At 45.2% G+C, this 22,383-nt stretch overlaps 1 protein-coding gene across 2 annotated transcripts; it reads right to left on the bottom strand.

The window, feature by feature from the left end:
* Positions 1 to 4,010: 4,010 nt before the first annotated feature.
* smim20 (small integral membrane protein 20) lies at positions 4,011 to 22,381 on the bottom strand. 2 transcript variants are annotated; one of them, XR_005077323.1, is made up of 4 exons: positions 22,190 to 22,381; positions 21,410 to 21,466; positions 20,913 to 21,068; positions 4,011 to 4,044 (listed from the first exon to the last, which is right to left on the bottom strand). XR_005077323.1 is itself a non-coding variant. In XM_037112259.1 (3 exons), exons 1-3 carry the CDS (start codon positions 22,296 to 22,298, stop codon positions 21,025 to 21,027), a joined length of 210 nt encoding a protein of 69 aa, XP_036968154.1. In that variant the 5' UTR covers positions 22,299 to 22,381; the 3' UTR covers positions 20,836 to 21,024. The 2 variants fall into 2 exon arrangements, 1 of the variants encoding a protein (XP_036968154.1); XM_037112259.1 differs by lacking the exon at positions 4,011 to 4,044 and having other exon boundaries at positions 20,836 to 21,068.
* Between the last annotated feature and the right edge of the window lie 2 nt (positions 22,382 to 22,383).

Raw genomic sequence — 22,383 nt, 5'->3', positions numbered from 1 at the left:
CGACTAAAACCTGCAAAGCTAATGACATTCCCAGTAACCTGGCTGTTACTGTTACCTTAATGGCAAAACTTGTCGTTCAAACATGCTAAACAAAAATGCTAAACATGGTGAAGCATTCTGCCATAAGCATTTAGCTGAAGTTAGGCCTCACACACCCGTTAGCATCACTCTCGTAGTGTCTTGTAGACTGTTAGCATGACCATTGTAGACTGTTAGCATGACTCTTGTTAGGCTCTTGTAGACTGTTTGTAAACATGTTAGCATTCTGACATACGCATTTAGCTGAAGTACAGCCTCACACACCTGTTAGCATGACTTTTGTAGACTTGTGTCGATTGTTAGCATGATTCTTGCAAACTGTTAGCATGACTCTTGTGGACAGTTATTTTGCTTATTGATTAGGTTCTTTTTGGCATCCACATTTGACACCTTTTTACCTTGTCATTAAAGGGACTCTGTGGAATTTCTGTGTTGTGCTGGAAGCCAGTCATTGGTTTATGTAAGTGGACTTCATTTCTAAGCTAACATGTAGCTGAGTGATGAGCACGGAGACTAAGCATACAAGAACAAGAGCCCCTTTAAACTCCCTGCTGGGAAAAAAACAGCATAGACCAGTCACCAGAGAGACCAGCATATGTTGTGTTTTGATGCTCGTCTATGCTGTTTTGTTTTATTTGTTTGTTTTTTTTTCCAGCAGGGCTGCTACTACTTATATGACTGTATGGGTTCAAATCATTCCTACCTCATATGGTAACTAAACTAAACCAACTTAACCACGTTTACCATGAACACTAACAATGTTTTCACCACTGTTACCACACTTACCTTCTTACTCCTAAGCAAACTGATGCCGCTGATGAAGATCATGAGGTAAATAAATGTTAATGTACGCCCCAATAAATGGCACTGCTATGATGTGTCAACATATGTGTTATGTTTCTGTATTGTTTATAGCTCATAGTGTTTTGTTGCTCTATATAAAACTAAAAAATGTTACAGCATGAGCTTAGTTTCATACTTAGCCACCACAAGCACAACCAAACCATCTCTATGACAACCGAGCAAACGCCATCCTCTACAAGACACCACTGAAAGCTTCAGAAAAATATAATCACGAGTGGAACTCATGATAACAGCTAAAAAGTATCCAGTGGTGACTCACTTGCAAACACTGAGACGCAGTCTTGGACAGTTGTCACTGGCTTGGCAGCCATCCTGCCTGTATCTCCACCACCAACCCCTCTACCTCTTGATATGAAAGTCAGGTCTTGATGATATAATGTGAATGTGATATCACGTGTCATGTTGAAATGTTCGATGTTATGTATGACAGATACAAATGTGAACGTGTAAGTGGTTTCCAGAAATGTTAACTGCCAACATTCTGTTCTTGCGCCATGGCTGTTTTGTCCTCATTTATTAAAGTGTGGAGTCCGCACTGAATTCGCGAAATCCCATTTTTGGCCACATGTGGGCCCCTCGAGTCCGCACCTGCACTTTTGCACCATTTTCCGCCAAGTGGCTTTTCATCGATGTAGAGGAAAAACATTTTTCACCCGAGAGTCAAGGCTCTCAAAAGTGCATCTTATGACATCATAACTCAGCACCTGACAAAAGCTCCCCATCCACACCGCAGTGTGAGGCTCTAGGATTTGGGAGCGTTTGTGAAAGGCTTTCTGTGGCCAAAAAACTGATGAAAAAAGACGTGTTTTCAGATTTCATATGCATTTATGCGGCGTGACTGAGTGACACGGAGTGATTGGGCTGAGCCAGCAGCCCTGTACATGAGCGCGTGAGCGGGGGCCGGATACAAGAACAAGTGAGCGGGTGAACAGTAGTAGTAGTGTGAACAGACGGGTGAGGAAACGGGGTGGCAGGCATTCAGCGGGGGAGCTTTAGAAACGCAGGTGCCTTAATTGTCCCGCAATAAAGCCTCGGCGAGTGGGCAAACCTGTGAATGAGTGTCTGTTAAAGAGAGGGATGAATGAGGCGCACATGAATAAATGAATGAGTGAACGAATGAGCAAACGAGTGCCTGGAAGAGTAAGCACTCTGTGGGGAAGCTGGATGAGATTGGGGATGTATTGGGGAGGGAGGGAGGGAGGGAGGTGGGGGGGGGGGATCAGAGGAGGGGAAGAGACAAGTGATGTGATGTATGGGAGGTAAAGAAGAGGAGAGGAGGGGTACGGGAAGGAGCGATGGAAGAAAGGTGGAGAGGAGAGAGAGAGATGGGGGGGGTGCAAAAATCAAGATGGGAGTTGGGGGGGGGGATTCAGCAAGCCCATCTCAGACAATGTGACATGGCACACGCTATTAATTCTGGCTCAGCGGAGAGACCCTGCCTCACCATCTGCTCAGGGTCAGGGGCGTTCGAAGGGGTCGGCGTCACACCCCCCCCCACCTTCCCCAACCACCATCCTACACACACACACACACACACACACACACACACACACACACACACACACACCCACACCCACACACACACACACACACAATCCCTCCCTCCCTCCTCTCAGTCCTCGCCTGGCAGACACCCGGCCAGGCCCGCGTGCATTTCCATAAAACAATTGCAAGCCAACCTGCTCCCGTGTCGGACGGGCGGGGTTAAGAGGGGAGGAGAACGCCGCCTAGCCTCCCTTTAACAATGGCCTGTCAGATGAAAAGGCCCTTGGTGAACTTGATATACATTACAAAAGAAGCCACACCACGGCAGGCCCTGGGCCCTGGCCCCGGCGACCTGCGGTTGAATTTGAGCTTGGCGTTCATTCGTTTGTTTGCAGTTTGCAGCATCCCCGCCTCCCCCCTCCCTACCTCCCTACCTCCCTCCAAACCCCTCCACAATTACATACACACACACACACACCAATGTGTGCGCGTGGCAGGCTGGCGTCAGGTGGTGGAGGCGATGACGTAAAAAAAAGAAGGAGACGAAGACGCTAAAAGAAACCCAGCTCAGTCCATTGGGTTTAGTGAAGCTGACGGACAGGAAATGAATCAACAATCGTGTTCGATTCGTCGGGCAAAAAAGACACCAAGACATTTATTTTCTCAGTTTTATATCGCTCCAAATATAACATCTTTGGCATTTGGTCTGTTAAGTGGACAAAGAAAAAAGCAACACGAAGATGTCCCACTGGAAAATATATTTCCCATGGTTGATCTATTATTTTGGTCTGGCATCGATATCAAGCTGACACTGTGCGAGTGGCGGGGTACGCCAGTCTCTGTGTCTTTAACGTTGGACCCAAACCACTAACCCCAAGCACTTGCACTGGAAGTAAAGAGTAGCGTTAAGTGAAAATACTCAAGTCATGCAAGTCCTGAGATTCCACAACTGTCCCCTGTTCATCACTTAATAAGGAAACTCAAACGCATAGAAATTCCAAGCTATGCCATCATCGATACATCCATTGATTAACATAACGCCGTGAAACAGTGCAGTGATAAGAGGCAAGTGTCTGCTCGCTGACAGAGACGCTCCTGTTCTGTAAGAGAAGCCATTGCGTGAGAGACCTGGCAAAGCTACAGGATTTGGGGTCTATAATTCTGTTGGTGCTTAAAGTTGGGATTAGCACTAAAACAAGGGAAGATCAGACGACTGGAAGAGGTATCACGGCGTCAGCGTGCGACTTCGCCACGGTCTCCCCTTCCCCTCCACCGCCACGCCATGCCACCGTTTTGTCAACAGTGTCCCTCCGTCCGTCTGTCTCTCTCCGCGGTTGCTTTTTTATTTCAAACAAATGGAAACTTCTTGATTCCTCTGACCTCTTCGGAGTGTTTGTGTTCACCAACCGGGTATGCAAATGGGAGAGGAGTTTAAGTCTGCACCCCCCCCATCCCAAAGCTAAATCCCTTAATCTGCTCTCGGACACGTCTGGAGGGCAAAACAAACAAATAGGATCCCCCTCGTCTTCCTCCTCCCTGCCACCACCATGTCCACACACACACACACACACACACACACACACACACACACACACATATACAGCCCCCCCCCCCCCCCCCCCCCACACACACACACACACACACACACACACACACCTCTGAGCCCCATCACAAAACATGACATCACTGGGAGGAGAGGGTGACATTACCCCTCTCAAGGTTAATGAAGCCGAGGTTGCGACCACAGAGCTGGAGATTCAGATCACGGCGGTGGCGGACGTCGTGACGAGCCGCGCGGCCTTCCCGACAAAGCAAGACAGTGTGATTTAATGCAGCTCGAGTTTTAACTTCGTACCTGCTGTGGCAAAGGTTAAGGGCGTAGCGGTGCGTCTCCGACATCACTGGTTCTTCAACCTTTACTCATAGACCTTCAGCTGTACTTCCTCCCTCCAAATCATACTATAACTACTGTCCATCCACGTCCTTTACAGAAGAGTTTTCTGATTTTACGCCTCCGTTGCCAAACCTTTATGAACACCAACGTGACCAGATGTTGGGAGGCACTGGAGTTTGGGCAAAAATGAGCATAAGGAGAGCTTCACCACCATTGTGACAGTAAAATAAAGTGAGGGATCAATCAATTCAAAGTTTCCACTGAAATAAAAAATAGATTTTTAATGACACGTACATGCCAGTACAGTATGTGGCTTATAACTTTTTAAAAAAAAACTGGATCATACTTTATTGAGAAAGTATTTCCTCTCTGGGAATCAGGGAGTTTTCTGATGGACAGCTCTACTCGTTGCCAAAGTAGCGTTTAACTCCTGCCTAACTGTCTCTGCCATTAGCTAATTAGCTGGTTTAGCTGGTTTAGTTGACCCAGCCTGTTTTTACAGGAAACACGTGAGCTGGTTTTGAAACGGGAAACAAAGCGTCAGCATGATTTGTTGAGTCAACCATCCATCCTGACCTTCTTCCTACAAGGACTTTGTTGCTCTATCATAATGTCACCTGACTTCCTCCTTTGCCCCTGTTGTAATTAACGTGGCCAATAGAGGGCTTTACGACTTGACACATAACCAGATGTTGTTTTGGGGCGCTTGTTGAAATGACTATTGACAGCGATTTGCTCTATTCAATGCCGGTTTGATGTCCCGTGTCAGCCTTTTCACCACCCTTATCCTGTCTTCAAAATGCAGTTTTGTGCGTTTTGCAAAAGAAACAGAAGCTCGTTTGACATCTTTGCCTGTGAGCACGAGTTCTGACGCCCTCATAAATGTGTGTCAGTTGGTGGCAGTGAGTGTTACAGGCCAGTCGATCGAAGTCAGAGGTCAAAGTTGAACGGTCAAGAGGTCAATGCGAGGCGGTGCCGGTGCCGTGGAGGCGCAGCTGGCGCATCAGCTGGAGACCTCGAGGGCAAGGAGAGACAGAAAGCTGCATCTGAAGGTTGAGACAAAAAAAATACTGGCTCAAACCACTACAAGAAGTTAAATGTCGGTCGACGGAGCCAAAGCGCAGCGAAGGCCAACAAAAAAATGTGATTCTATTTATATACGTGTATATGTGTCTGCGTTGTCTGTGCTCAATCCGGCCTCACCCTCGCCTTCCCCTTACTCTGCCTATAAAACAACCTTATTACCTTTAAATAAAAACCATCTTCCCGTCTTTTTCCCCCCTTTTTCTCCCTTTCTTTCCGTTCATTTTTAGCCCTTTTCCTGCCTTCGCTGCGGGTTACCTCTGACTCCTGACTGGGTGGGATCAGCGATGGGCCAAAACAGTGATGTCACTGCTGTTATTTTCAATAGGGGTGAGCTCACTGGCTGAAAACCACAGAGGAGCTGGCATCCAAGTGTCAGGGAACAAGCCGGGCCGGGGCTGCTGTTGGCCTGACGCTGGCCCTCGTTTTGCGTTACATCTGGGGAAAGGATCTGGGACGAATTGTGGTAGCTCTCACTATTTCTATCTGTCCTTCTATCTATTACTCTAATGAGTGAGGGTGGGGAGCCATTAAGAGAAAAAAAATAAAGTCATTAAATGATGTGGACGCCGAGGGAAAAAAAAAAGGAATGACACCAAGCGACACCGAGACCGCAACAGACGGCTTGAATAAATAACGGCTTTTCACATTCTAGAGTCGGCCTCAAGGAGCAGATACGGGAGTGTGGAGGCCAGCAGCCACACGCTAGTTGACCATGACATGGAAAGAGTGACACAGCTGTGCAGGATGTGCCAGGGGACTGATAAAACGCCGACGCCTCCTCCCGTGATTCCAGTTTAGAGGTCCCTGCCGTGCCGGTTCCCGTTGACATGGATGCCAAAGGAAGAAACAATTCGACTTTGAATCAACACCGTGTAACTTTTAAAGTAATCCCTAAGAAAGATCCCCCGACAGCCAAGGCCAAAGATCCATTTTGATATTTGGTGATACGGGGCACAAGACTGGCGTACCCTGCCACTCGCACAGTGTTAGCTTGGATCGACTCCGACACCTTGCAAATGATAAGCGGTCGCAGTAATGGATGGATGGATGGATGAAAAGACATCATGTCACTTTTTAGTTGTGAAATATTTACATTAAGGCTCAGTTTTTGCATTTTGCTGCGGTGACTTTCTGCAATAGATAGCGTCATGGCACCACGTGTGCAGTTCAGTTACAATGAAGTTCAGTAGAAAAATGTTTCTCAACTAAATACCTGAATGTAAGGGACTATATGAAAATGATTGGTGTGGGGAGGGGGGGATAAAAAAATCATTTTAGAAAAGTCCCCAAGATTAATAACATTACTTTAAGCACTTTCACTGGCCCCAGTTATCAGTATCAGAGAACAGCTTTCACTTGAGTGTCAGCAATCGCTTACGCAGAAATACAATGCAAAGAAGCAGAAGGAGACTTACTATAAGTCAATATGGCCACAGCTTTTTCGGAAAACTTTGTGAAACTGGGAAAACGTAAACTAGAAAAATGTTGCTTTCACACCTCTGCCTACACCTGCATATCCTGTGTGGTGTCAACTGGGGGTTGTGAGTTAATTGTTTCTGAAGTCATGTGTAGATTTTACTCCATGAAATGAACGTTTTGCAGCGGCTCGGACAACTCCACGCGCTGACGTAGAGCCACGTGGTGTGGCCGAAAGCTCCAGAACAGAGACTACAACCAGAGCTGGAATCAGAAATACTTTTGTCAAAAAAATGTTGATGAAAAATGTTAATGCAGAATACATATTGAAATATAAATTAAATAAACGGACCTTGCGGTGAGACCTTGAGACTGTTTTCCACTCTCATCTTCATGCTGGTAAATAATACTACTTGTGCAGCTCACGCGGATGTTATCAATTTAGGGTGGAATTTTCCTTTACTGTAAAAGAGAGCATTTTTCTGTGTACACGGTTTAATCTAATGCAAACATCCTAAATTGAACGATATACACGTCAATTTTGTGGAGCGGGAGAGGGTGGAAGTCGGGCCCATTGTGTGTGACATGCATACACACACTGGCTGCCAAGGAAACTCTCAACCACACACACACACACACACACACACACACACACACACACACTACAGAAATACTCATACGAACACATCTAAATGCATGTGTATGTACGGCTCACAGAGGCCAACCAAAAGAGATTCTGCTCTGTGTGTGTGTACGTGTGTGTGCGTTTGTTACTGTGTGTATTAATGCCTCACATCTGTGTGCCAGTCAGGTTATATGTGGATGTATTTCACGTGCCTGTATCTTTGTGTGTGTGTGTGTGTGTGTGTGTGTGTGTGTGTGGTGAGGGTCAGTCTGGGCATCAGTCCAGAGTGCTAAGAAGAAAAGGAGTGAGTTTCACCACAGGAGGTGGGTCCGGGCACAGCGCCAATCAGCCTAGTGCGCGCACACACACACACACACACACACACACACACACACAGCCCGAGGCAGTGGCCCTGTGCTGTTGATGCCTGTAGGCAGGCCTGACCACTCGCTGCCCTCACAGACACACCGAGGACACAGAGAGAGGAGAGGAGGGTGAGACAGAGGGAAGAACTGTGGGGGGAGAGCAGAGAGAGGACAAGCTGATAAGGTGGAGACACGGAAACAGAGGCCGATAATGATATATGGAGGAAAACAGAGGGAGAATGAGGTGCCGGGAGAGAAGAAGATGGCAGCAAACAAATGGAAAGAAGGGGAGAGAGATGAGTGGGGTGCGTCGTAAGTAGGTGTGTTTGTTGCGGGAGGTGCAGCGAAGGGTCCAGAGATGTGGAAAGACAAGAAGGGGGGAGACAGAGCGCAGGTCTGGGAGAGGGAGGAAAGATAGAGAAAAGAGTGGAAAAGCAGTGGAAAGTCGAAGGAAATGGGGGTGACAGGGACAGAGAGGGGCTCTAGGGACAGTGGAAAAGGGATGAGATAAAGGGGTGCAGACAGGGGAGAGGAAGAGAGAGGGGGAAAGACAAAAAGAGGAAAAAGATAGATGACAGGGTTGGGTAGCAACTGATTACATGTAACTGGGATTACATAATTAGATCATAAAAAATATCTGCCCTGATGATATTTTAATTGTAGTTGCTTTATGGAGAAGTTAGTTACATTTTGAATTATGTCTTCAAAATATGCCAATTTAAAATCCTCTTCCCTTTATCTATCTCAAGGGCCAAGGAGCGATTAAAAAGGGACGTACAATTCTCATTTTCAGGTTCATGATTGTAAAAAAAAACAAAAACATCCTCTGATTGGTCAGCTCACTCAGGCCTGAGCCAGCATCGCTAATAACAACAGACCAACTGTGCTAAATCAGTTCTTACATGCCAAACTAGCTTCTACACATTAATTATGCAAAAAGTGTGACATAGTGATATAATGTGTCACAGAGTCGCGGAATTAAAGGCACGACTGATGAAGAGGCGTTTCTGCTGGCGCAGACTTGGATCTTTTAAACTTTCGAGACCTTTTTGCGTTTTTCACATCTTTTCATGTTTTTGCCTGTGTATTGATTGTTTTGTCACTGCTTTGAAATTCCTAAAATCAGCGACACAAAAGGGGAAATAGCTGTGAAAAAAGAAAGCATGCGGAGTCTCGCAGTGTAAAGAGGTTTGAACTCCCGTCAAGGTCATGGCTGTTTCCTTAACGGAGTGTCAAGGGTGGCTTTTGTCCGCTTGTTTGCTCTGACCGCTGTTGCTTTCACTCCTCTTTTTCTACAGAACAGGCTGAGAGAGGGAGAGAGAGAGAGAGAGAGAGAGAGAGAGAGACATGCAGGCAGACAGACAAGAGTCACTGAGAGAGAGAGACAGACAGAAAGAGTGAGACAGAGGCAGAGAAAGAAAGAACGTCTGTGTCGGTGCCAGATTGAGGTATAGGGTTTCCTGAGACTTGTTTTCCTGACTTAGCCGTTCTGTAAGCCCTCCATCCACTTCCCCTGTTACACACACACACACACACACACACACACACACACACACACACACACACACACACACACACACACACACACACTCTCCTCAAATCACACTACATATCGCAGGAGATAGAGGCTTTTGGAAAACTGAGCCCAGTTCCCCTGGGCTATTCCCAAACCCGTGCTCCGGTTACACCACCACGTTCCAGAGCGCAATTCCTTAGTGTTGGTCCGAGTTTACTTAGGCAGACGCCTCGCTCCTCAAAACACGCTGCACAATCACCCTCCAAGCACTTTATCTGTGTTATTGGACGTCTGCTCCTATCAGTCCCCTTCCATCTAAATATTATTGGAGGCAGAGACAATAAAAGATGCAATAAATATGTGAAATAACACTGGGAGTGCAGAGTAAGTGCATTTCCTCAGTACCTTACATTTGAGCGACTGCGCTAATATATGTGCATATGTAACAAATGGTGTAACATAAAGGGGTTTTTTTCGCTCAGGGATCAGTGTGAGTTAGAATTTGATGAAGCGAACACGCTCAGACGCGCTTCACCCTGAGGCCGTCGAGGACCCACAGAGCTGTCCGTCGTGCTAAATTGTCCGCGGCCCATTTACGGTCGATCTGATCGCCCGGGCTCAAACATGGCTGAGAGTCAAACGATGCGTCACGTTTTTCCGCAGAAGTCACGTGAGCATCCGCCGCCAAATGAACCTGTAAGCTTGACGATCTACACAGACATGGAGATGATCTGCGAAGGTGGTGTGGGAGTTCAAATAATTTTCATGTTTTGTTTTGTTTTGTTTTTTTTACATTCCTACCATACCGTGAGTCCAAACATAGACAAACACATAACGCATATTTTAAATCTGCGTCAGGAAGTATGCCAACAGCAGCAACAAGATGGCGATGATAATGCGGCCGGCGGCTTCTTATCATTATAGCTCGCCTTCTAGGAAACGCTGCGTCACGTTTTGCCGCGTGTGAGCGCCAAGCATCGCTGCTGTAAACAGTCTCGCCTCTGAAGTCTGAAGTCACCAGACTGTGAATCGAGTCGTACTCAAGTCCAAGTCACGTGACTCGGGGTAGAGCCTCTTACCGTCACATAACATGATGTTATCTGTATTTAGTATGCTAATATGATGTGACATGATTCTAAAAGCTTTCCATGCATGTTTAACATTGGTCCACTGTTATTACCTTTAGATCAAGTGGCACCAAAAGGACCCAATATGTTCTGTTTATAACATTTTGGGTATAATCAGGTTCGCCAGGTGCTCTAAAACCTTTTATTTCTAGGTAAAACAGAAATTAGCACACCTGAAATATTGGTAATGAACCCTAAACACTCTTCATTATTGTTTGTTTCATGTCTGTTTTACTTCTTTTTGGCACTGTGGCCGCATTCTAAGATGTTTGCCAACCAACTTCCTGAATAAAGTGTCTACCACGATGGATAGAAATGATGGCCAGATAGCAAAAATTAGACCCGGCTTGTTTAAAAGCGAAACGATCCTTTTAAGTGAAACAAAGTAGACACAGCTCAGCAGGATACTCGAACTAGAAACGCTTTGGATAATCACTTTCAGTCCGCGCTGTCTGTGGTGTATCTGATATGTTCCACACTACATACTGTAGGTAGCGGGAGGGAGACAGACATCACTGTGCAGTAGTGTGCGCGAGGAATCCAGAAGCCACAAGTACAAGTTGGTTTTCCTTCTCTCTTGTCTCCCCCCCCCCCCTCCTCACCCCCCCCCCCCAAAGCCAAACCACTCTGTCTCTCTGATACCTCAGCCTCTGTCCAAATGATTCATTCAACCATCCACCCACTAAAGAAACACTGAAACAAAGAGCAAGCGCAACATAAAACAGCCTATACTTTTCCAACCGCATGCCTCGCAAACCCACGTACTGAAAGTTTTTGTGCACCCGCGTGCGCCCAAGACAAAATTAAAAAAACAAAAAAAAAAACAAAACACACACACACATATTTACACACATACCAAATTACACACACTCCTCTTCCACATCATTCCATCTCCATCCGCTTTTCCTTGCGCCGAAGCCCAAAGGCAACACCATTCCTGCCGCCACAGGTCCAGGCCCACTTCCAGCAGTGACCCGAGATGACATCATTCCTCCTCTATCGCCCCTCGCTCCCCGTCTTTCTCCCGCTTGCACCCATCCTGTTCGAACAAAGGGCCGCGATCCAACACAAATCATCCAGCCCCGTCCTTAATGACAGGGTAGAGCTAAGTGATGCCAGGGGGGGCAGGAGAGCTGGAGGTACTTTGGTCTGGGACGCTGCCCGTTCAGGATTCCTCCCCGAAACATGTGGTTTGTTCTCTCCCTCTGAATGGAGCGGCGGCGGAGGGATGGATGGATGGATGAGGAGAGCAGGGAGCAGGGAAAAAGGGAGACCGCAAAGTAAGCTCGTAGCCCAGAGGGAGAGATCATTTGGAGCTCAGGTGGGATATGACTCTGCTTTCATGTCGGGGTGGCTTTCATGTGCGGATGGCATTAAATAGCAGAAGTATACCCTTTGGACAGAATATGAGGATGAGGTTTATTCATGCAATTCAATCGTTTTTGCAAATTTCCTACTGACATCAGTGCATATGGGTGCTATTTAATCCTGCGGTTGGGTTTAGGGTTATGCACATGACATGACCAAGGTTTATTTTTGACCCTCCGCTGCACGTACAGCCGAGGCGAACAAATGGATGAAATAATGAAGTTCTTGAGCAGTTGTGGAAAGAAAATCCTTTCCAGGGCTTCAAAGCTTTTCATAATAATACAATTTCCACAATCTTTCACTCAGAATTTATGACGCTGTCCTTAACAGCCTAGGGCACTGGGAAGTCAAGTTCAGGTTGCGCGTGTTGAGGACCAAGTCTCGAGTCACGCAAAAGCAATTTTCAAGGTAAGTCTCAAGTCCTTGGAGACAGCGTCAAATCACAAGTCAGTTAAGACAGTCATGCTAAGTCTCAAGTTTTGTGGCAAGTCCAAATCACGTCACATTACACTGGAGATAAATCCAATTTAAGTCAAGGGATACCTAGTCTCGAGTCAAATCAATGTAATTATTTATCTGAGGTATGTTCAATATGGTGAATTTGTTCAAGAAAGGTCCAAAGTCATGTCAAAACTCGGTCAAAGCAAGGAATACCAAATCAAAAGACAAGTCTCAAGTCATGAAAGTCTCACTTTCGCTCTGAAGTCCTTTGACACAACTGTATTCAAACCAGACGTCATTTGAGACTATTTCAAGTCAAGATTTAAGCCACTTGAGAGAAGTCAAGTCTCAAGCCTGTAAAGACAGGTCCAGATAATGTAATTATTTAACTAACAGGTTGGAGTCTCATCTCATTTAAGACAAGTCCAAGTCACAAGATATTCAATACAATTCAAGTCACAACAGCCTTGGAAGACCAATTGTGGAACAGAACCAAATCTAGAATCAAATCCCAGGTTGTGCAAGAGCAAGTTAAGTCTCAAGTTTATGCCAGATCACAAAGTCATTTGAGACCAAGTCAAGTCACTTGGCTAACTTTGTTTCAAACCACAGGTCATTGGAGAGAAGTCAAGTAAAGTTTTAAGTCTTGTGATGGCAAATGTCAAGTCATTTGTCAAGTCAATTTATTTGGGACAAGTTCGATTCAGGTCGCAGGTCTTGGGATACCATGTCTCGAGGTAAATCTTAGGGACAAGTTTATTAGACTATGTCAAATCAAACCTCATGTCATTTGAGAGAAGCAAAGTCTCAAGTCCTGTCCAATTAATGTCTTAACTGACTTAAGACAAGTCTTAGTCTAAATTAAATCAATCAAAGTCCAAGTCCTTAAGAACAAAGTCAAGTCTCACGTCTTGTGGTTAAGTCCAGCGAGATGAGTCCATTTCAACTCTCAAGTCTTGCAGTAGTGTGTCTCAGATTGAATTGGAGTCAAGTGACAAAATATTTAAGAGGAGACCAAATCAAATTCCTCAGAACAAACAAGCAAGTCTGAGGTCAAGTCTCAAGTCCAAGTCAAGTACAAAATCTTTGGAGTGGAAGATCAAGTCTTGTCACAGAAAATGTGTGACCAAGCCCCAAGTCATTTGAGACAAGCTCAAGTCAAGGGTCAAGGCTTGTGATAGCGACTCCCAAGTTGCCTCAAGTCATCATAAGCAACTTGCGAGTCAGCTGCAAGTCAAATGCTGGGTGTTTTGATATTTCACATCACCTCGCACACCCTTATTTACTTTATACAGCTGCCGGATTTCACAGAGTAAAAAACTTTAGTTTGTTTTTTTAGCTTTCAAGTCTCGGACTGACGCCAGGGTCTCACAGCAGTCAGCTCCAAGAGAGCAATAATGTGAATCGTATCATTAAGTTCTGTCAGGAGTAATTCTTGTGCACTTCTTGAAATCTTTGCATGTTGCTCATCAGCAAAAAATGTAAAAAGGAAGTTGTTCCAAAATACAAGAGACCAAGTGATTCCTCACAGATTTCCTTCCTAAGAGCCTTGACATTTCTTTTTGTTTTGTTTTGGAGATGGTAAATGAGTTGAGCAGATACCTTAGATTCCCTCCTCAGGCATAAATACAGATTACCAGCCTTACTAATCGTCTGGACGATCTGGATGCGCCAAACGTGCTCCAGCGCTCGGAGCGATCCTGCTCTCTGTTTTGACTTCAGCCACATGTGAGCCTGCCTGCCTGCCTGTCGCTGCACTGTAAACCTGTCATTGTTCTGGGTCAGCTCCCTGAGGATGTCCCGAAGGCCCACCACCACCACACACACACACACACACACACACACACACACACACACACACACACACACACAAACACACACACACACACAGACACACACTGCGGCAGGATTCCTCCTCCTCCTCCTCCTCGGTGGGGAGCGGGCCAAGAGCAGACAGCCTGTGTTCCGTCAAGGCGTCCAAAATTCCATGACTTTCCCAGAATTCCCGTCCCGAGCCAAGTCATATATTCTGTTGTCATCCGCAAAAGGCCCTAATGAAAACCCACGAGGAACACAGAGGCACACCATGTCTGCTCAGCCACACGCCATTTACACTAGAAATGAAAACGCACGCCGAGTGTGACTCATCACGCACGCCGCCGCGGACGCTCAATATCCATTAAAAGACTATTTTATTCTATACAGCTGCCGCTCGCCATAGGATATAGGTTTGACTTATTGAATTAATCTGCTCCGTTTGAAGCCACTAATAACAGGATACAGTTCATCTAGCTGCATGAAAATAGCGGGGCATTGTGAGTATTTTCAACACAGTGAATCACTCAGCCCACTGGTGCGCCGAGTCCAACTAAAACAAGCCTCAGTGTGTCATATTAGATCACGATATTACACATTTTTTATCAAGCTTTATTGCGTTACCTGCTGTGAAACAGCTCTGTGAAATAGCATACCTTCTGTATTGTTCACTACAATATAATTTTTTAATACCGTCTTGGGGTTAAGCTGTTTATTTTGATATAGTCTCTCAGACCGGAGGGGCCCCTGCCAGGAAATATGAATGAAAACTGGGCCGCTGAGTATGAAAAAGCTGTTTAAAAGAGCTTTCCATGGTTTTTTAACGCGAGCGACGGCTTTGATAGGCCACAGACTTATTTTCACGAATGAACGTGTCAAGTATTAAGGTGCCTTATAAATCACTCTGCCTCACTTTCTTCTCCCCTCTTTTCTTAGCCTTTCCGAGAGGTTTGGAAGAGCGGCATGATTGCTTACAGCTCTGGCCCTCGTCGTCAGTAAGCCTGCCTAAGTCAACAGTCGTCCTGCTATTTAAGTGCATAAGACATTTTTTAAGATTATAATGGGACTGTAAAACGGAAACCTGCTATATAATGTGATTGACGGCCGGGGCTCGCGAAAGCTCAGACAGCGGTGCTGTAATGGTACGTGTGTTTAAACAGGCAATGATGATACTTCAGGCAGCATGCATGCGTGCCTGCGGTTTTGTAGGTTAATCAAACAGCTCTGAGTTAAATGTAATTGTGGCTTTTGGTTCCATAGAATCAGTGGAACATGGGACAACACGTTAGAGAAAAGAGGAAAAGATGGTCCGCATGATGAGGTTTGTCCATAACAAAGATTTTCCTCCCCACTGAAATAAAAAAAGACATGGAGGAAATAATAACTTTTTTCCAACCTTAAGCCCCAGCTAATTGCTTAAACATTTCCTCTACAGATCCATACGTGGATGGGAGCCAAGCGACAGGCTTTTTGGCACTCTTCGAGGCACATTGAGAATTTCCTACTCACCTCATTCAGAGGTGTTGTTTAATCACATTCACTGTGGCTGCCTGAGGAGCCGGGAAGAAGGAAGGCACCACTGAGTTTGGCCATGAGCACACAGAGACCACTTGGTGTTCCTTTAGCATGTTTTGTATGTTTCTATAAGGATCTTTTTCGTAATCATTCACTTAGATAACTGTATCTTTTCCTACAGGAAGAAAAACAGCCTGCAAATCCTTTTGCCATCATTGGGTGATTGTTTTCATTTTGCTGCTGTTCAGGTCATAAGTGCAACAGACAGAATGTGTGAAGACTTTGACCTGCTGGTAGAGTTAGTGGAAAAGTTTTACACAAGTCAGTAGGGTCCATCCTCTGGGGTGCATGAATGTCACTTGAATGGCCAATTTAGGGGGTTTCCATAGCTGCTGTAAAGTCTGTGGGGAATCCATTCAATAATTGTTGAGATATTTCACTAGAAACAACAAAAACACTTCTGGTTGTGTAAGAGGAAAGGTGAAGGATCACCAAAGTCATTATGATTCATCATCTGGGAACCATGACTGGAGAGCATTTTGTGCCATGTGCCTGTTTTTTGTTTTTTTTTTGGCCTTTTCTGGTTTTATTGGGTTAAGCTGAGTTAAGCAGCGCCCCACCATGTGCCTGGTTGATGTGAGATACCTAGAATAACATATGAAAACTTTGAGCTGCTGGTAATATTTGTGGAAAAGTCTTACTAAGTCAATGGGGGAGCCTGAAAGCCACTTGAATCCCCAACTAAAGACAGCCATAGCTCTGGTAAACTTTGTGGGTAGTCCAAACAAAAATTGTTGCAATATGTCACTAAAACCCATATGTTAAGGTCCTGGTTGCACGAGAGGGATCACCTCCTCTGGGGACCATGACTGTCTGAAGGGGAAAACTGTGCCACATACCAGGTCGATGTTGAGATATTTTGGATGACATGTGAAAACACTGTGCTGCTGAAATTGTTCATAGAAAAATCTCAACAATGGTGACATGATTCATCCTCTGAGGAGCATGAACATCACCCAAATCATTTACTTTTAGGGGGCAGTCCTGGCCCTTGTAAGTTTTGTGGGCAATCCATTCTACAGTTTTTGAGATATTTTAGTCTGGACTGAAGGGATGGGCCGACCAACAGTGCCACCCTTTAGAGCCACGTCTTGCAGTGTTTCAAGTGCTTCTAAAAACATGTTACCATGCTAACCTAGAGCAGCATGGAAGCTCAAACACAAGAATTCTGCTAATTACAATCTAAATATTGTGAAAATTACAATGTTAAGAATGTTAACTCTTAATTACTAGATGAGTGTTTATAATGGGCTTAGCTAAAAACAGACTTAAGAAGGGAAAAGTCTTCATAACATGTTTTCACACGTGCGTCTCTGGGTGGCCGAATAGCTATACAGACTGTTTGTAACTAAAAGTTCCGGTAAGACTCTTAAAAAACACCAACAAACAAGAAGGAGGGAGCCGACAAACCGTCATTGCATCATCCGCCCTTTACCATTAGAACTGACACACCACAGCAATGAACTGCAATGCCTTCACGACTGGGCAACAGAGATGCAACCTAAAACAAACCATAATTATCTATTTGTGGTCTTGCTTTGGGCAAATATGAACATAATACAAAAGCACACACACGATGTTTGGAGTTCCAGTAAGTTCCACAACCGCAGTTTAGTCTCCAGGGGATGCTGGATTCCTCTCAGCTGAACTTCTTCCTTTTCTTTCCTGAATGACACATGCACATGAACATGCACACGCGCATGCGCACACACACGCACGCACTTGTGCAAAATGTAACTCTAGTTCGCTCCAGACCACACCGTCACTGGGGCAGTTTGCCTCGCCTGCCTGCTGCGAGCCTGGCCGGTGCCTTTTTTCCTAGACATTGCTTCAGAATTATACTATCTGTTTCCACAGCCGTGCGCCTGCTGACCCAAGAATGTGGACAGCACTCCGGTACATTGTTTTACAAGGCTAAGCAGTGTATTTGAGATGTGAAATGTAGACTCTTGCTTGTTTTGTGGGATAAAACCCAGTGTGTGTGTGTGTTTGCAAGAGCACGCATGTCTGCAGATTTGTTTTTTAGTTATAATCTGTGATATTCTTTGTTTTGGAGAATTGTAGCCATTGCCTCAGTGTTACACACGTAATCTACCGTAAATATACACAATATGGACGCTGGCATTACTTATATCCTGTTAAGCTACATATGTATTCCAAAGAAATTGGGTCTTAAAGGAAAACTTGACCAATTCCAAACATCAGAGTCTGTTTTCAGGCATTGGGGACAATGAGGATTACAACTGCATATGTAGAGGAAAAAAAGGTTGTAGCGAGCCTTTTGTGCCTCCAGGGGGAGCTGTGCAGAATCTGATAAGTGGTCTCATGTGATGTCACCTGAGCCAGCACCAGAAGATGACAGGTTTGGAAATTAGAAAGAAGAAGAATCTGCAGGTGCGCTGTCAGCAAGACGTGAGCTCAGCAGGCCTCTGTATGGAAGCAACTTCAGGCTCCATTAGCCACTACTAGCATAACCCATTTGAATCTGCACAGACTGTGAGTGTAAACATACACCTGGATATGACAATTTTCCCCAGTGGCCACACATGGTATTGCAGCAAAAAATCCTCTGAGGCCATAGACTGCTAGTATAAAAGAAAAGTCTGTAAACCTGCTGACAGGACAGCTTGAACTGCAAACAAGATCAATTATGTTTTTTTTTAAAAGAATTTGCATCCACTAGTTCTGTATAAATCTACAGTACAGACCACAGAATCGAGGTAGCTGGAACATAGACTTATGTTAAAAATAAAAGACACCATCTCTGTTTACCCTGGAGTGATTTTGTTTTTCTTGCCGCAACGTTTTGAGTATACATTTATTTGAATTACACCTCTGCTCTTCCTCTGCACATCTGTTTCCTTTTGCGGACGTATTGCATAATCCGATCGCCAACATCTGCATGCATTTTATTTTGTGTTCGCCGGTTCTCACGATACGAACATACTGATGTCACAGTCGCCTTTTAGATAACGGGTGACCGCTCTGCGAACTGCGCTTTAAGTTTATGCTGACTTTCATTGCTTTGTAGGATCCATGCCGCACACTCGGCCACCCACTAAAAGTTAAAACTGCATTAGAAGGATTAAAGTGGGGATATCACACCTTAAGCACACACTTTGTTTATTATATAAGCACAAATAAGCATAAAAAAGAACAAGACCTTCTCCTAAAGTGTTACACTTCTTCAAACGGCAATGGGTGCCAGGTCTCTGTCTTCAATTACAGTGTCATGGAGAGCCCTCCGGAGTTCTTGCCCTTTGTTCACTTGTTATTTTCTGTTTCTGTTTACCGCACTTGACATAGTACGAGCGCGAGAGGCGTCTGCCCTGCTCGTATTTCACATCCCACCCCTTCCCGACACTCTCCGCTGTTTCTCCAACCCCGTGACCTGTCTGTCAACCCCCGTTCCCATGGCAATTAGTTAGAAACCTTGGCCAATTATCTGCCGCTCTCCCGACGCGCGCGCACACACGCCTCACAAACAAAACAAGCTTGGATCAGCGACGTGCCACCTCTCTCCCTCAGACGGCCTCAATAGCCGGGAGAGATTTGTGTGATGGGTTAATGGCTGGGATAGTAAAAAAAAAAAAAAAAGTGCTGCCGGGGCGACAATTGCTGAGTTCATGTTAGGCTGTGACCCCATTGAACGTTTTATAGTTATGGGTGTCTATCTATAAGCTGAAGGGGACAAGAGGTATAAAAGCCTGGTGCAGCCCTTTGCAAAGACGGACGCGAGGAAGAGTTGGTGTTCAGAAACGAACTGTCAGCGTCACGGCGACTCAAACAAGCGATTCACGGCGAGGCGCGACCGCAGAGAGCCGAAGGGCCGCGCTGCACAACCTGTTACATACCCTGCCAGGCCGAGCAACAGAGATTGAGTGTCTTTCTATTCTGTGCGTAGGTGACGCGTCCCCTCAAGAATGCGGTTCTCTTCCTCTCGCCGTTCTCTTCAATTTCCCCTCTGGTTGCTTACTTCACTCGCACGGCCCGAGAAGCTGTCGCTTGAGGAATCTGGAAAACACCAGCGGGGAATGAGAGGAATTTCTGCTTTTCGTTTTTCCCCTCAACCACCCCCCCCACTCCCCTCACCCCTGTGCTCTCTTTACTTTGGATGCCTCCGCGCAGCCGGGCCCTTGAGTTTTCTCGTGTTTCTGAATGCAGCCCAACAATAACAACCTCTCATAAACAATGGGGCTTGTTGATTGGGGGGTTGAGAAGGAGAGTGGCCGCTGCTGGCCCGAGCAGTCGGTTTTGCTGGCAGCGGGCCCCGCGGACGGTCCTAAAAGTCCGAAAGTACAGGCTACACGGAGGACCGTGAAAGATTTAAGGGCAGCTTTAAAAATGCACCATCTCTGAAGGACCATAAACACATGCTTTAGTTCTTTCTTAATCTATCTTTCCTCCAAGAGGACTTTGATGGACCAAAACTCTGAAAGGGGATGCTGGTCAATGTCAGGAAACCACAAAAATACAAGGGGGGAAAAACTGTAGTTTTGGAACCCCCCCTGCTTTTACAGCACCCACGGCCTCGTAAAGGGAGTCTGGATCACATCGGGGAGGGTTTTTGAACAAGATGGCCATGGAGCTCTGTCCCGTCCTTTTCAGCCGATGGGCAAAAGCACAGCTTCAGTCACATGCCATTTAAACAGCCGAACAACAATTCAAGCCAGTGTCTCTGACAGGGAAATGATAATACGGAGTGATGTGTCCTGGAATAACTCTCGTCTCCACTATTTCCATCTTGGAAGATGATACCACACATTACTGGACATTGTCCCTCATCTGCTGAACCGTTTTTATAACTGCCATGCCGACTAAATCAAAATAAAATGTCAAAAGAGGTTCTTAGGAATAGGACGGCTAAACAAACCACTGTATTTTTATTATAATTTCCTACAGGCCACATACCAGAGCAAGGCTTTTGGAAATGCAAAAGTTTTTCCAAAATATCTCACAAACAAAACATTGCAGGCCAGTGCCTTCAGTACCAAACAGACAGGCACGCGGCGCCCCCTCGTGGACAGAAGAGGACCAACATCACATCGTCTGACACGGAAGATTAGCGAGCTGTGGCACAAAGTCCATCACACTTTGTATCAGGGTTATTATTATTTCATAAAACTGGAACTAAAACATAAGCAGTGACAAAAAACCGGTGTAGAGTGAAACTAAATATGACTGCTGAATGTTACCAACAAATCAGTTACGGAATCAGGTTTAAGTTATAAGAGCTTTATATTTTATTTATACCATTTAACAACCAAACAAAACACGCATTCTGCAAAGCATTCACACACACACACACACACACACACACACACACCAGTCACTCATAAAAAGGCATTCTCTGTTTAAAGTCTTCAACAGCATCAGTGTCTGGAATTGGTGAAGGGCTGGCTGGTTCTTCATTTGCCTGAAGGCTTGAACGGATCAGACCATACTTTCACACCTATGGACAAAAAAAAAAAAAAGTATGTTGAACCACTATTAAGGCAGTGAATTACACTTTATAGAGTGGCTCCTGCTGCTGATTGTGGCCCCTTACACATATTTGGAACGAATTGGAGCCAGACCGATGACCTGTGTCTTGGGCAGTTGCCAATACCGATGTTAGGGAGTGAAAAACAATGATTCCTCAAACGTAGTTATTAAATGCTTTCACAAAGATGTATAAAAGGAGGCAGGACATTTGACATATAAATTATTCAATCGACCCAGCCCTCAACAGGCATAAAATGAGTGTTGTGTACATGGAAACACTACATACATCATCTAGCTTTGTGCTCTTACCCACAGGTTGAATATCTGCCTGCTGGATTCCTGTCCGGTTCATCTTCTGGACTTCTCCTAGCAAAGACAGCAGAGTACAGTGTGTTCAGAAGAGAAAAAAAAAAGTCATCAAAATCAGTCAACTCACATCATGTGTCCTGACTTCAACCTTCCATGTGTGCTGGCCAGATCTGGCCCCAGATTTTACAGTAAGCAGAGTGGATGCACAAGATATACAGTCAGACCACAGCTATTTCAATGAATTTTCCTGGCATTAGTCGGTCTTGGCTGCATTGATTACATGTTTATAGTTTGGGGGAAATGTGGAGGAGAAAGCTCTGGGTGTTCAGGAGGCAACTCCCACTGCTTCCTTGCAAGTCTAGGTGCACAATACGACCACTTTTAGCAGGTTAGCTCACGTCGAACAGGTAAATATCCGCTACACTCAGGCATATATGAGCACGATAAAAATACAAACATACAGTACATTATAAAGAGCTTTTGTTGAATGTTTCAGGGAGCATAAAGCCGCAATTTCAATACGTCAAATGAACGAGAAAAGACTTCGAATAGAAGTAGAATAGTAAACCAATTAGCCAGCTAACAGCTAGCTAGCTCAAACTACTACTAGCTTAACTTTAGTTCATGTTTAGACAAATACAGCAACATTTAGATTGAAGATGACAAGATGCAAAGAACTGGCACAGTGTTGAAGTCAACACAGTACAGTATTAAATGACATTTACGCCAGACACTGAAAACCAATTGTGTAACTGAACTTTTATGAAAGCAGACACTTACTGTACTCGTTTTTATGTGTGAGCGGGTAGACAAATATGGGGTAAAACGCAGCGGCAATAGCCGTCACAAATCCTCCAAATACTAACGCTATTCTCGTATTTTTTGACATCTTTCTGTCTCATAGGATCCAACAGTCTCACCTCCAAACGTACAGTGTTTACAGCAAGTACTTCCGGTGTAAAGGTCAGGAGCAA

The sequence above is a fragment of the Acanthopagrus latus genome, chromosome 10 (genome assembly GCF_904848185.1).
Source record: "Acanthopagrus latus isolate v.2019 chromosome 10, fAcaLat1.1, whole genome shotgun sequence".
In the NCBI taxonomy this organism is placed as follows: Eukaryota; Metazoa; Chordata; class Actinopteri; order Spariformes; family Sparidae; genus Acanthopagrus; species Acanthopagrus latus.
This window is presented reverse-complemented; position numbering and strand designations above follow the sequence as displayed.